This window comes from Leuciscus leuciscus (assembly GCF_965113295.1).
Source record: "Leuciscus leuciscus genome assembly, chromosome: 21".
Classification (NCBI taxonomy): domain Eukaryota; kingdom Metazoa; phylum Chordata; class Actinopteri; order Cypriniformes; family Leuciscidae; genus Leuciscus; species Leuciscus leuciscus.
Window position 1 is genome coordinate 21,964,806 of NC_138745.1, and position 14,495 is coordinate 21,979,300.

Consider the following 14,495-nt stretch of genomic DNA (forward strand, 5'->3'; position numbering starts at 1 on the left):
CTCCACCAACTACTAAAGGACAGTTCAGTAAAGACGGAAAACAGCCACTTATGAATGGTATTTTTTAGACAAATGTTGAGCTTTCATAATCATGAATACTTTAAGTAGATCGTCTTCCATGTAATTGTAAATATTTTTACTTTATATCCGCTATATATTGAACCTTAACTGTGAATTTAACTACTATTGGAGCAGGATAACATGGATCTTGTTACCAGTATCTAAACAGGCCCATGTGAACTGCAGTATTAAAAATGTTTGGTAGCTCCACCGGTTATGAAGCATTGCAGATTTAGATTATAATGCCTATGTGGTGGTTTAATCTAAGTCTTTATGGATTATGATTGTTTTGGTTTTAATAATTCTTTTAAATAACTTGAATTCTTTGCGTTGTAAAACGTTACCAAATGTGACAGCTGATTTATTTAAATTTACACTGGAGAGGCTTCTTTCTTGAAGTTTGAAGTTTCTTTCTAAAACACTAAGCTTAAAATGTACACTAAGATGCTGAGCATTACTTAACTTTGGGTGCATCCTGAAGATTAACACAATCACTGGTAATTTATAACAAGAATACTTTATTTGAAATTCACACCAAATGCTTTGTTTTGATGCGTTATGGATAGCACAATATGGATATTTCTTGAAAATGGGCAATAAATTGTCAATTTTAATGTTTAAAAACATGAAGTATGATATGCTTTTCTGGGATTTGTTTCTTTAAATGCATTAAAATGATATTTAACAAGAAATCAGTTTTTCCTTTTGAAAAGTACAGAAATTACACAATTCCAATAATGCAGTAATTGTATTCAAATGTTTTATCCACCGATCGTCACTGTTTGAGCCACATAAGCTGGAACAAAGATTCTTTGAACCGTTACTCCAGACCGTTGATAAGGTTTGTTCACAATGTGTTCATTGAACTGGGAACATTCTAGTGTAGGATAAGATGCATAAATAAAACAGCAAAAAGACAACCGTGGCTGTACATACACAATAACCGTCCTGAATACATGTAGATTCAACACCAGTTCATCGTTTCACACTTTGTGATCTCGCAGTTTGTACTTGTGATGCAATTCTCAGCAGCCACGAAACCATCGTTGCCATAATACACTGTGTGCGAGATCATTTAACAGTTATTTTCCTTTTGTTCTTAGCTGTGTATTTGCTGGTAATGTGTTTAGACAGGCCTTGAGCTCCACGGCCACCAGGCAAAGGCATTCTGTTGGCAGAACATGTAAGAGAATCATAAAATTATATTAAAAGACTTGAAGAACCAGTTTGTATTAGTGCTGAAATAATCATATTAAAGAGTCTTGTTACTACAGTATCATCAGTGCAGCACTGCGACTGATGATCTGAATATCTGGAGAACATTAATAATGTTTAAGCCATTGTCAGTATTAGTAAAAATACGTTTCTGATGTCACAAGCTACCTTGTAACTAATCAAACTAAATCTCAGCTGAGTGGAGGCGGGGCTAATTCTGTATACTAAATGAGGCAAGGTTGTAGTTACATTCAAGCTATTTTAAGGCATGAAGAATTTTCTTTCACAGGAATTTTTTTTTGAAAGATGAGTTTTAAGGGATAAAATTATTGACTACAGGGGGACTTTAAGAGGCGTTTTTATTGATATTTCAAATTCGTTTCTATTTTCTAATTTGTTTTCTTTCTTTTTTTAGTTTTTAAAAAAATATATCTGTACAGTTTTTATAAATTTGTATTTCAGATGTAGTTATTTTAGTACAAGCTAAACTTAATGAAAATGAGAGATGTTCTTAAAATAAGTTACAATAAGTAACTAATAAGTTAGTTCAAATAACAAAAACATCATTTAATGGTTTTAGTTAACTATAATAATCTTGGTTTATACTCACCGTTTATTGTGTTTCTTAGGGCAGGCTCTAAGTTTGTGTTTTTGGCTGCCACAGTTGAAACAGCCAGTTTGGCTCTGACCACAAGGGTGATCAGGAAGAGCACAGTGACCACATGAAGAACAATGGTGCCATGCTGGAGAGAGAAAGAAAGCAGAAAAACGTTGTAAGAGCAAGGAATAAACATTAGGAGACATCAGTTCAAGTGAATTCAAATTTGCTTACAAGGCTTCACACACCGCCCACATTCATCACAGTGCCTCCATTCTCGGCCATCCTGAGAGATAAATAGGGAAATGTCAATAATCTACTCCTGTTCCTTATACTGAATTAGACATCAGCATTTACCTTTGATGGGCATGTGTCACACTTAGGGCAGTGTTTGTTTCCTGCTGACACAAACCTCTCACAAACACTGCAAAATCTGCGAAAGATTGAAAAATATTAATGGTATAATTTAAACCACCTCAATCAATACAGTTAATACAGCATTTACAGCAAGTTACATATTTCTTTTAAAATCAAATGAACGATTAAGTGCATGTTTGACCCACATAATGCACTCAAAATCTGCATACGAGATCAGTTTGGACACTGTGAGCTTATACAACAGTAATAACATAATATTTTTTAATTAAAACAACATTATACCTGATCATAAACTTCTCAAAGTTTTGAATGTAACATTTACCTCGTTTTTATTAATTACAATTTTACATGAACTATGGAAAAACACTTTTTTTCTCAATAGTCCTGAGAAACTTTAGTTGAATATATCATATGAAAAAGACAAGAACATGTAATCCTAGAATTACAATTCAACATCAATATTACACTGGAGTGTTGTTAAATATTTATTGTACTATTTTTCCACAAACAAACTTTCAGAAGAAAAATTATTAGTTTCATGCTGCAATGGTTTATCAATAGATGATGTGCATGCATATTCATGCTTGTCAACAAAATTCAGTCACACAAGTGTGTACGATATGGGTAATGGGTGCATTTTTTTCAAAACTATGTATCCCTTTCGGGACAAAACAAACCCTGAATGCATTATGAAGAAGAGATGTGTTTTATGTGCACCTGTAACCTTCGTCCTCTGGTAGAATTATATCTTTAGGGCTCAGATTGGTGAAAAGTCGAACAGGTGACTGCTTACGGCCCTTCTTTCCGTGTTTATACAGAGGGTGATTATCATAATCGACCTGAGATAGAAAAACAACACTTGACTACTACACCCTGCAAATGAGTCATTATATGAATTAACGTTTGTATAACATGATATTCCTATAATACCTGGTAATCCAGCATAGAGAAGGAGGGAAAACACTCAAGGATGCGGGGCTCAAAGAAATATGGGAAGATCCAGATCATTGGCATCTCAGCTGCATCGCTCACTAAAGATGATTTTAACAACAACAGGTAAGAAAGATTACAGATTATGATGTCTCTGAGTCAACTTCTCTTGGACATTTAATCACCCTCATGCCATTCCAAACCTATATTCATTTTTTTTTTCTTTGAAATATATAAGACATTAGTACAAATTGTATTGGTTGACTTTTCTCCATGTTACTACAATTTACATTTAAGCATTTGACAGAAACGACTTTTTATTGACATTTACTCACCCCTCATTTCAAAGCAAATATGTATGACTGACTTAACTTAAGTACTCCCATGGATCATAAAATGAGAAATGGTGATTATTTTATTGTGCTGGTTGCTTCTTTCACATGCAATTACAAACTTCAAAAAAGATTCAAACTTCAAAAAGCATGCAAAAGTACCATAAAAGCTATTATAAATAGGTCCATACCTTCTGAAGCCACATTATTGCATGTGAGGAAAAAGACAGACCAGCATAATTCTACTTTTATCTTCCACTAAAAGCGATAGTTCACCCAAAAATGAATATTGGTAACCAGACAGTTGACGGCACCCATTGACTTCCATAATAGGAAAAGAAATACTATGGAAGTCAATGGGTGCCGTCAACTGTCTGGTTACCAACATTCTTTAAAGTATCTTCTTTTGTGTTCAACAGAAGAAAGAAACTCGTACAGGTTTGGAACAACTTGAGGGTGGGTAAATGATGAAATGTTTTTATTTTGGGGGGTAAACTAACTGTTGTAAAAGTTAGTAAAGCATACATATAGTAATGCATTATGTTTGAAAGTAAAACATGCACAAGTTGTTGCAACAACAACAAAAAAGTTGAGTTGCTTATACCTTTATTATGCTTTTTCCAGGTCATCGACATCTGAGAGAAACTGTTGGCTAGTGGCTTCACTAGGCCTCCAAAAGGGGGGTCTGTTACCATGACTACCTTGGCTCCTCCCTCCTCACGCAGAAAGCCTTGAAAAAACGTGACCGCTTCCTGCACAGTGGCATATCATGAATTTTCAGAATGTACAAGAGGGACCACATTTGACGTCAAAGGAGGTTTGGTTTTTACCTCATCATCAAAGAAGTGATGATTGAACATATTATAGTGGCAGAACTCATCCTGACCAAAAAACTGGCAGTACCTAAGAGGTAAAAAAAAAAAAAGAAAAGATTGATAACTGCAAAATGCCTGCAATGTGCTAAATAAATGCAAGTGTCAACATGCATTTAAAAACAGCTAAATAAAACCACAGTCTGCAGTTACAGTATTTCCAAACCCTGCAGGTCAGCAAGTCTGGAACTGAGAAGACATAATTCTGTCGGTTATAAAACAAAGTGAAAGTGTGTGCGCAAACACATACGCAGCAGGCTTTGACATGTTAAAAGGGGCTGCACATCTTTTTCAAGACATTCCACAGATGAACACAGAAGTGCTTTCAGGAGAACAACAACCAAACACATTCACTCTTATCAATTTCTTAGGTAAGATGTTTTATTGCATTTTTTTTATTGTGTATTATTATTTCAGTGACATGCAGCACTAAGAGCACAACTAATTTACATCTTCATAAAGATAAAACTTTTTATAGCACCGTAAGAACGTTTAACTTGATAGTGAGCCAATGTTAATACATATAGGATATTTGCAGGCTGCTGAAAAGTTAAGTATGCTTAGTATTTCTTTGCTTTAAGGTATGCAAATATAAATGCACTTTTGGCATCTGGTTATTTTCTAGTAAAGGCTAGTTGCGATTTTTTGGTGCATTAACAAGAAAAAAAAAGAAGGAAGTAGCTGCATGTCCTCTGAGAAAATCATCTAATATAGAACTTTTTGTATTTGCATTTCATGCATTAGATACTACAACCGTACATACTGACAAAATTGTGATAATTAAAAACTACTAATGTGAATGTGATGTTTCCTAAATGAGCTGCATATCAACTCCCATTATGCTCAGAGAACTTAAAGAGATGGCAGAGGAAGACTTCAGGCCTCTATCAGAGGAAACCAGTTCCTTCTGTCTGGCTACCGAGGCTCGTTCAGGGCCACAAGTCATCCAGCCCTTCCCACGCTCTCCAAAACTGATCAGGAGAACTGGAGCCATCTCCCCAAAACCCTCAGAGGTAATGATAGATTTCCTAAACTGCCAAACTAAATTAATAAGCTGATAGTGAAGTCGGGCAACCTACTGTATATGAGACAATCTACAAGGACAACATACTGTAAGAATGTAGAAATAAAGGAGCTTAGTTTAAGGTTGAACAGTCTTGATCAGTATACAACTTAATATAACGGTTTTCTATTTTGAATATAATATATAAAATATTATTTTAAAATGCAATTTATTCCTGTGATGGAATTTAGTCACATGATCTTTCATAAATAATTCTAATATGCTGATTTGGTGCCCAAGAAACATTTCTAATTGTTATCAGTGTTGATAAAATGTCCACTGCTTAATATTTTTGTGGAAACAGTGATGCATATCTTTTCAGCATTCTTTGATGAATAGAATGTTTAAAAGAACAGCATTTATGGGAGATAGAAATCTTTTGCAACATTATAAATGTTTTTACTGTCACGATTTAATGCTTACTAGCGGAATAAACATTAATTGCAGGATAAAAAAAAAACGTACTTTTGAACGATAGTGTAAGTGTGTGCAGTAATAAAAAAATATTTTAAAAAACGTAAAATACGTGGTCATACTTTGATTAGGGTCCATTTCTCACTATTAACTATAACTTTTACCTCAATAAACGTATTCATGGTTAATAAGGTAGGTATCGTGTAGTATTAGGGATGTAGAATATGATCATGCAGAACAAGGCAATATTATGTGCTTTATAAGTACTAATAAACAGCCAATATCCTAGAAATATGCACGCTAATAAGCAACTCGTTAATAGTCAGAATTGGATTCTAAACTAAAGTGTTACCAAAAATGTGTAAACAGCTACCAGTCTTGTTGGAGGACTTAAAGAAGGAGAAGAAAAGAACAGAGTCTCATCTGGAATCTATTAAAAAGAGGCAAGCCAACCTTAATGTAAGTGAATTTTTTTTTTTTTTTTTTTGATCTTGAAAAATAGATGACTGGTGGAATAGAAGGAAATGGTTTGGTGACACCACCAGCCACCAAAGAAAGTATAAGAAAGTTGTTTCAGAGGCAGGGGAAGTTATTACATTTTGATTTAAAGATTCTGAAGATAATCTCCAAATAATTATAGAAAACAGAAAAGTAGATAGGGCTAAATGTCTACCTGAATGTGATAAAGCCTCTGTGACTATAAATGTTAAATAACTGATGAATCCTACATCTCTGCTGAAGACGAGTTCAGAGGCGATGAAGCAGCAGGTACAGGAGTGTTATGAAGAGCTACATCTGGCTCTTCAGGAGGATGAACAGGCAGTTCTGGACACGATAGAGCAAGACCGCCGGGAGACCAGCAGTAAACTAAACCGAATTATTCAAGACTGGAATCAACACCTTGGTCTCCTGCAGAAACACATCAGCGCTATGCAGTCAGCTCAACAGAGCTCTGCAGAGTCCATGAAGCAGGTATCAGTCAAAGACGAAACACGCAATTCATGTTGTTGTAATAATCTTGTTGAAAAAAAGCAGGGATCACTTATATTGTCTTCTGCATGTTCTCTGCTTTCAGTCGTTTCCTGAGGATTTTACGTAAGGCCATCTTTTTCCATTATATGAATGGCAGATTTTGTGACAGGTCCTTAAAAGAAATATATTTTAACAACCTAATTGTATGTCAAAATATGCCTTCCATGTTCTTTTCAATAGCAAACATGCTGTACATTACAGTATACATAATGCAACATCTACTATGAATGCAATTAACTATATAATTCAAACGCATCTTCCGGCTATATTGACTAGCTGTCGTAAGAAAATGGACCCAGCTGAAGAGGAGATCAAAATGAATGAGGAGAGGATCCAGAAGCTCAAGAAAGTGCTTAGGAACATCTCAAAAGATCTGAAAGCCCAGCTACAACGAAAGAGCCTGCTGCTGGGTACAAAACACTCTCAGTCCATAAAACCCATCATTTTGTTGTACTTAAAAAAAAGTTCATGCAAAATATATTTTGGAAATATACTGTATATATTTAAACTATATTATACATAATATATATAAATAAAAGTTTATGCAGAAATACATATAAACATTTAATATATTATTTGTATATATATACACTACCATTAAAAAGTTTAAGGTTGGTTTTAAGTTTAAAAAAGTTAATATTTTTATTAAGAATGGATGCATCAACTTAAAAGTGACATTACATTTTTTTTTTGAATATATAATGTTATGCAATCTATTCTTAAATAGAATCTTATTCATCAAACAAAATCCTGAAAAATAAATGTTAAGACTTCCACAAAAATATTATACAGCACAATTGAGTTTTGCCATCACAGGAATACATTTTAAAATATATTAAAATAGAAAAGTTATTATAAATTGTTATAATATTCTATTTAAATAATAAATATTTAAATTTTAATTTGATCAAATAAATGCAGCCTTGGTGAACGTAGAGAAAAAATCGTATCGACTTTTATAAATATATTTATAATTTATGTTTGCTTAAACTTTTTAAGACTTAGACTTTTTATAAATACTATGTAATATATTATACAGTATTATTGTAAGGATTAGCTCATATGTAACCAGAAATGCTCAGAATACATAATTGAACCATGCTGTGAGTAAATGTTTATGAATATTCTTGCATTTCATCTCGACAGACTCCTCTAATGTGGCGATTGACAAACTGACCTGTCACAAACAGATCAAGGTGACCTTAGAAGGACGGGGCCTGTCCCTTTCCACAGAGGAAGGCTGCGTTCCCAATGACCCTCTAAGGTTTGATCAGTTATTCTGTGCCATGGGCTCTGTAGGTTTTAAATCTGGGCAGCACTACTGGGAGGTGGACGTGCACTGCTGCCCATCATGGGCTGTGGGAGTGGCTTACGGGAGCCTGCAGAGGAGAGGACGAGACAAAGCAGCCAAACTTGGACGGAACAGGAGCTCGTGGAGTCTTGAGTTTCAGGATGGGCATCTCATGGCCTGGCACAACGATCGACACGTGGCGCTACCCATCACAGCAGCACGGGCAGCACCGAACAGGGTGGGGGTGTTTGTAAAATATCACAAGGGCCGTGTGGTGTTCTATGATGCTGAGACTATGAGAACGCTGCAGGAGTTTTCAGCAGTGCAAACAGCTGTGTTTGACAGAGCATATCATCAGTTTACTGAGCCTCTCTACCCAGCTTTCCGCTTCTTCTCACCCAGAGACAAACACACAGGCCATCATCATATGGAGATATGCGACCTCAGTCTTTAAGATTGTTTGAATACACTAACGTTTGGGGTCGTTAAGATTTTTTTGAAAGTGGTCTCTTATACTCAAGCTCTTAAGGCTGCATTTATTTGATCAATAAATACTGTAAAAATTGTAATACTGTGTCATTTTGTTACAATTTAAAATAACTGTTTTCTATTTCAATATATTATAAAATCAAATGTAATTTATTTCTGTGATGATGGCAAAGCTGAATTTTCAGCAGCCATTACTCCAGTCATCAGAAATCATTATATTATGCTGATTTGATGCTCAAGAAACATTTATTATAATCAATGTTGTAAAAAAATGTGATGCTTAATATTTTTGTGTAAAAAGTGATGCATTATTTCCAGGATTCTGAATAGAAATAGAATAGAAAGTGAAAAAGAAAAGCAACTTTTGTACCATAAATGTCTACTGACACCTTTGATCAATTTTATGTCTGTGCTGTCTAACATTTTTAATTTCTTCAAAATAAATAAATAAATTCTAAAAGACCCTGAAATTTTGAATGGTAGTGTATGTTATACTTTGTAGATACAGAACCACCTTTCTGAGCTTCATTTGATGTTAATAGTGCAAGCATATGATATGGCATGAACCAAAAAAGCAAGGTCATCTTAATAGAACAGTCTACTACTTTAAACCTTATGCTAAACATGGTAAAAAAATAAAATAAAAACAGAGTCAAGTTCAATATTTAGCCTTGTATTTGCAGAGAATTATGTTGTATTATGTTTACCTGTAATCAATATCCAGCAATAAACTCTTGACGGTAGGACTCTTGCCCTCCATATTCCGAAACTTTATCACCTCGTGTAATCTGTGAATTTATAAGAGAATTATTAATTCAATTCATATGCTTTCGACTGTACATTGCATTTGAATTTTTTTTGAAAGTTTTACTGATGGGAAAACATCTGGACACTATATACTATTTACATTAAGTGCAAATATCCCACTTTATATTAAGTGTCTTTAACTACTATGTGCTAACATTTAAATCAAACATTTGATACACTGCAATTATTGTGTACTTGCACGTTTTTACATTGTACTTATATTTAGAAAATACCAGCATGTAATTACATCATATCTGTAATAACATCTAGAACTACACTGTTGACCCTTCTCTTACACCTTAACCATACCATCAAACCTGTCCCTAACCTTACCCGTATCCGTCCAATAAATACATTGTACTTAACTTTTTTAATGTAAGTACATAGTAGTTAAAGACATGTAATATAAAGTGTGACCAGTGCAAATAGTGATACATGTGTCATGGTATTTCTACAAATGGCCCTTGTCTAAGCTATTGTGGGTGACGTTAGTGCAAATAACCTTTCCCAACAAGTTTGGCTATTTGCATTACCCAAAACTAGTCTTCCATCCACAGGACCTACCGTGGCGTCCCTACGCAGAGAATTTTCTGGAAGCCTAACCCCAAGAGCAGATCCAGGAGGAAATGACAACTCCGGTCTGCAAATAGATATTGTGCGTTACTCTTCTTGTTGTCCAGAGGACACAGAAGTAGACTGGGCCTTTTCAACCGCTGCACTGTGACGTCCTCAGAAAGTGATTTGTGTTTTGCGTGATTCGCCCATTCCCCAGGGAAGATCAACATCTGACAGTCCACACAGAACCTTCTCTGCTCCAGTGGCAGAGAAACAAACTCTCTAAATCTGTGAAAGAAACAAACACGTGCACGTGTGAAAGATTTTGGCAGGTCATCGTATCTAAGGTACTTTTGATATTTTACTGTCAGTTGAGTAAAGATGGATATAGGCAGGTCTTTGTTGCAGCATACCAGTGTTTAATCTTTAGAGTAATTTCCTTTACCATAAACAGACATGCCAATATCTCACTTGATGAGTGTAACATGGAGTAAATGTTAAAATATGAGTTATTTACCTAGTGAAGTATTCCTGATGAGTGAAAAGAGGCATTTTGGAGCGGTTCTGCTCCTCTCTGGCAAGCATTCTTGCCTCCGATATCTGAAGCATTGAATGAAATGCAAATATTCACATCTCTAGTTTTTATATATTCTTTTCATTTTAGTTTGTAAATGCAGATGTGTTTACCCTTTTAAAGTCTACTGTATTTTATTTGATACATGGATTTCTAAGGCCTCTAAATTATCAGCATGATCAAATCTACATGGCATGCCTGATTTATATTTTATAGCCAGTAAAAGGCCTTTTAGTATAATTATAAAAAAAATTCAGAGGTCCAACTTCAGTGTCTTTCTGCTGTGGAATATATAATAACTTTAATAAAGTAAACATAAGAATAACTTGTGTAACTAACCTTCTCGTCTGCCCACTGAAAAAAGTTGCAGTCTTTTCTATCTCGACAAGCAGAACAGGCGTAAAATCTCCTTCCTTTTTCCTCTCCATGGCCAGTTTTCTCGAACAACAGCGCGGGTCCTGAGGAAATCACGTGTCAGTTATTATACATTAATAATATTTTAGAATTAGAAAACTGACACGGCAGCAATATTATTACGATTTTTCTCTTACCATGTTGACACCGTGGTATTGTTTTGTCGCTTTCGTTTTGAATAATCACTTCTATTCCGCCGCTATCCACGACATCATCCAGAATTTTACCCATGGTTGCCAGAAACTTTCCGTATGAGAGTCAAAACAACACTCACATGCGTGACAGAAGGCTGCCATAGTAGACAACCCAATCTGTCGCACACATATGACGTCGCGTATAACTAATGCTGCGTTCCAGACAGCTCGGAATGTAAAAAAAAAAAAAAAAGAAAAAAAAGACAGCTCGGAATGTGGATTTTTTACCACCTCGTTTTTGGAAATAACGTCTGACATTCGACCTGTGAACTCATGGTACGTTTTTACATTTCGTCAGCTGTTTTTTAAGCGATTTTATGTTGTTTTTATTCTCTTTTTGCCATATTTGACACAAAAACACGATATGCTCTTGTTGTGTCGTGGCGACATCATGTGGCAAACATTTGAACGTCACGTCGTCTAATTGCCTTAACATTTAATTTGGGATAGTCCCACATCCAACCTCGTCTGGAATAAATAAATAAATAAATAAATAAATAAAAACATTAAAAAACCAGCATAAATGATTCTTCACTGATAGCATAAACATATTTTTATAGAGTTTATTTTGTAAAACGTCGTGGCACGAGATTAATGAGAATTAAAAAAAAACATTTAATTTATATAAATTACTAAATTACTTATCTGGTCAACCCCTATGGGTCAACCTGAATAATTTTTATTATTATTATTCTGATTTATCTAAACCTTTGTTGTGAGTTTATGTCGGTAAGAGTCATAATTATGACTTTCTGTAATAATTATGACTTTCAAAGTCTCAAATTTTCATGTCATAATTATGACATAATATGCCATAATTTAGACGTTTCATCTAAAAAAATATTCCCAAACTTTTCTTTCAGTCGAACCCATTTGATCTATTCTAGAATATTTACTTTAAGAAACATCAGAGCTTATAATTTAATATTTCAATATTTTAACTGATCTACATCTATCATCTATCTGATGTTGGTTAATGGCCTATTGAAAAATAAGTATTTGTTTGTTTGTAGAAAATCGCGAACCGGGTTCGGGAAAATCTGATCTAGGCGCATCCAGTCCAGTAGGTGGCGGAAGAGTACCGTATACATTTGTTTGCCAATCGTTATTAAAACAGAAGAAGGTAATTGCATGGTGAGCACCTGTTCCCAGGTTTGTATTGTTTATTAAAGGATCTGAAGATCTGTTCTAGTATTATTATCATTAGCATGGCTCCTCGAAGAACTAGAAAAGTCAGTCAGGATTCTGAAGGTCAGCCTGATTTTGACCAGAAGATTAGACTCACCAAGAGAAAGGAGCTGTTCATACAGCAGTTTGAGAAGGAAGGTCAGTCATATATTAAAGCCAAATTAGCCAATACATAATCTTTCCTGCATATGTAATAATGATCCAGTTATTTTGCTTGCACCGAAACAGCCCAGGAGCGGATTAATGAAATGGAGGCCAATCTGAACAAATTACTGGCAAATGTGGACCGAGTTTTCAAAATAGAGCTGATGAAAATGCCGCACTCGCTCCACACCACGCTGATAAAAGACCTAATGAATGGTACGACAGTTACACAGTTTGTCCTGTCTGGACATTATTATTAATGTTATTTGTCTTTATAATCTGTGTTTTTATTTTATTTTTTTAAAGATGATGACACCTCTGTGGGCGACGTCACAATGGCACTAAAGGTAAAATGATTTTGCTCCCCTCGGCTGTTTGCTTAAAATTGGTGGTTGTATCCTTTCTTTTTTCTTCTTTTTTTAGAGTGCGTCTCCAGAAATTCGGAAACCCCTGTCTCGAAAGCCAAGCAAAAAAGGTTCAAGGCAACTTCTAGTCACGTTTTTAAATTCAGCTTTTATTTATTTTAGGTTAACATGCATTCCTTTTAGGTTTAAATGCCACAGCAGGGCAACAAAGGTCATCGGCTCAAATCAAGACCACTCTAGGGGATGGTATAAAGGTACTGACCTTCCATTTGTTTTGTCCTCTTTGTGGGTGCCTAATTGAACATTTATGTATGAGCTTTCTCATAACAGAAACCTGCGAAGAAGACCCTGCACAACAGTAACAGCACTGGAAGTCTGAGGTAAAGCTTTCATTTAATTGAAACCATTATTTAAATTGGTTAAATAATTGCTTTTGTCCACAATGAAATATTCCTAATATAGTGGTCAAATATAGTGGAGTGCTCGCATTTGGATTTCTCTTTACACTCACTGACAGGTCTTTCTCAACTATCAGTGCAAAAAGAACCCAAGGACGGGTTGTCAAACTCAGTGACCAGGCGTTTGGATTAGGTAAATTTAGGTAAAGCTTCCTTTCTTGCATGGTTGTACCAGTGTATTTCTTTTCTGATGTGCATTTTCACTGAAAATACTGTTTTTCTTTTGACGAACAGACAAGCAAGTCGCTCTGTTGGTGATGAAATGATGGCTACAGCCACAATAGTAACTTCCCATGGAGAAGTGAGTATGTACGAGCCGTTGCTAAGTTTTTGTTCATTATAGCATTAAACTATGGTCCTTTTCTGCATTTTTAAGACACTGCTACTTTCTGAGGACAATAAAGATGACATCAGTGTTGAGTTGTTCGATGATGCGGCTGTAGATCAGATGCGAAAGATCAAGGTAAACCATTTAAAAAGTGCATAATTTTTGGTGGTTGCTTAAAGAAACACTGGAAATTTAGCATAACCAGAAGTTTGACCTCTTTATTGCAGGACCTAATGGACTATCTTTGTAAAAAAGTGGGGCTCAATAACACAGGCTGATGCGTTTTAATCCGATCAGTTGGAGCCAGTGTTTTAATAATGTTTAATGTAAATCAATAAATAAACTATTGTAAAGAGATGCAATAAAGTGATTTGCTTATGATTTTGTCTGGGATGCAGTGTGATTTGTATGCAAATATGTAAAGACTGATAGAGGTTACCATAAATGGTTAACACTAGATGGTGGCAGTTTGCTTATGCATATTGTCCTGTTGTGCAGTTTCTCAGTCCTGGTGGGATTTATAGGAAACTTTAATTAAAATAAGTTAACCCCAAAAAAATATATATATATATAAATTGCCATCACTTATTTTCATTTAACTTTATGTACTAAAATAACAAACTGAAATTACAATTTGTATAGAATTGAAATGAGAAACTAATTCAAATTAATCTTTAAATAGTATCTCAAATATATAATACTGCTCAGTATACAGTCATTTAAATGTAATTATTTCATGCATGTAATTTTATGCATTTAACTTGATCAATTTACATTTTTCATATATAAATATC

The 14,495-nt window shown here is 34.7% G+C and overlaps 3 protein-coding genes across 4 annotated transcripts; 2 read left to right on the plus strand and 1 right to left on the minus strand.

Annotated features, from left to right (window-relative positions):
- Positions 1–558: 558 nt before the first annotated feature.
- On the minus strand, positions 559–11,350 carry zcchc4 (zinc finger, CCHC domain containing 4). The gene is made up of 13 exons (XM_082152532.1): positions 11,162–11,350; positions 10,950–11,068; positions 10,554–10,636; positions 10,046–10,324; positions 9,382–9,462; positions 4,344–4,416; positions 4,118–4,265; positions 3,182–3,282; positions 2,969–3,090; positions 2,231–2,306; positions 2,108–2,159; positions 1,886–2,018; positions 559–1,228 (listed from the first exon to the last, which is right to left on the minus strand). The coding sequence occupies exons 1-13, from the start codon at positions 11,253–11,255 to the stop codon at positions 1,132–1,134; spliced, it is 1,458 nt and encodes a 485-aa protein (XP_082008658.1). The 5' UTR covers positions 11,256–11,350; the 3' UTR covers positions 559–1,131.
- On the plus strand, positions 4,443–9,144 carry LOC309485609 (putative E3 ubiquitin-protein ligase TRIML1). Its single transcript, XM_082152537.1, has 7 exons — positions 4,443–4,756; positions 5,233–5,398; positions 6,232–6,321; positions 6,604–6,834; positions 6,938–6,957; positions 7,171–7,304; positions 8,041–9,144. Exons 2-7 carry the CDS (start codon positions 5,246–5,248, stop codon positions 8,637–8,639), a joined length of 1,227 nt encoding a protein of 408 aa, XP_082008663.1. The 5' UTR covers positions 4,443–4,756; positions 5,233–5,245; the 3' UTR covers positions 8,640–9,144.
- An 896-nt stretch (positions 11,351–12,246) lies between the features above and the next one.
- cdca9 (cell division cycle associated 9) lies at positions 12,247–14,082 on the plus strand. Of its 2 annotated transcripts, XM_082152354.1 has the most exons (11): positions 12,247–12,341; positions 12,426–12,544; positions 12,635–12,766; positions 12,857–12,897; positions 12,974–13,025; positions 13,099–13,169; positions 13,246–13,295; positions 13,433–13,516; positions 13,608–13,674; positions 13,750–13,836; positions 13,929–14,082. In XM_082152354.1, the coding sequence occupies exons 2-11, from the start codon at positions 12,427–12,429 to the stop codon at positions 13,977–13,979; spliced, it is 753 nt and encodes a 250-aa protein (XP_082008480.1). In that variant the 5' UTR covers positions 12,247–12,341; position 12,426; the 3' UTR covers positions 13,980–14,082. The 2 variants fall into 2 exon arrangements, with proteins under 2 accessions (XP_082008480.1, XP_082008481.1); XM_082152355.1 differs by having other exon boundaries at positions 12,253–12,544; positions 13,451–13,516.
- The last annotated feature ends 413 nt before the right edge of the window (positions 14,083–14,495 follow it).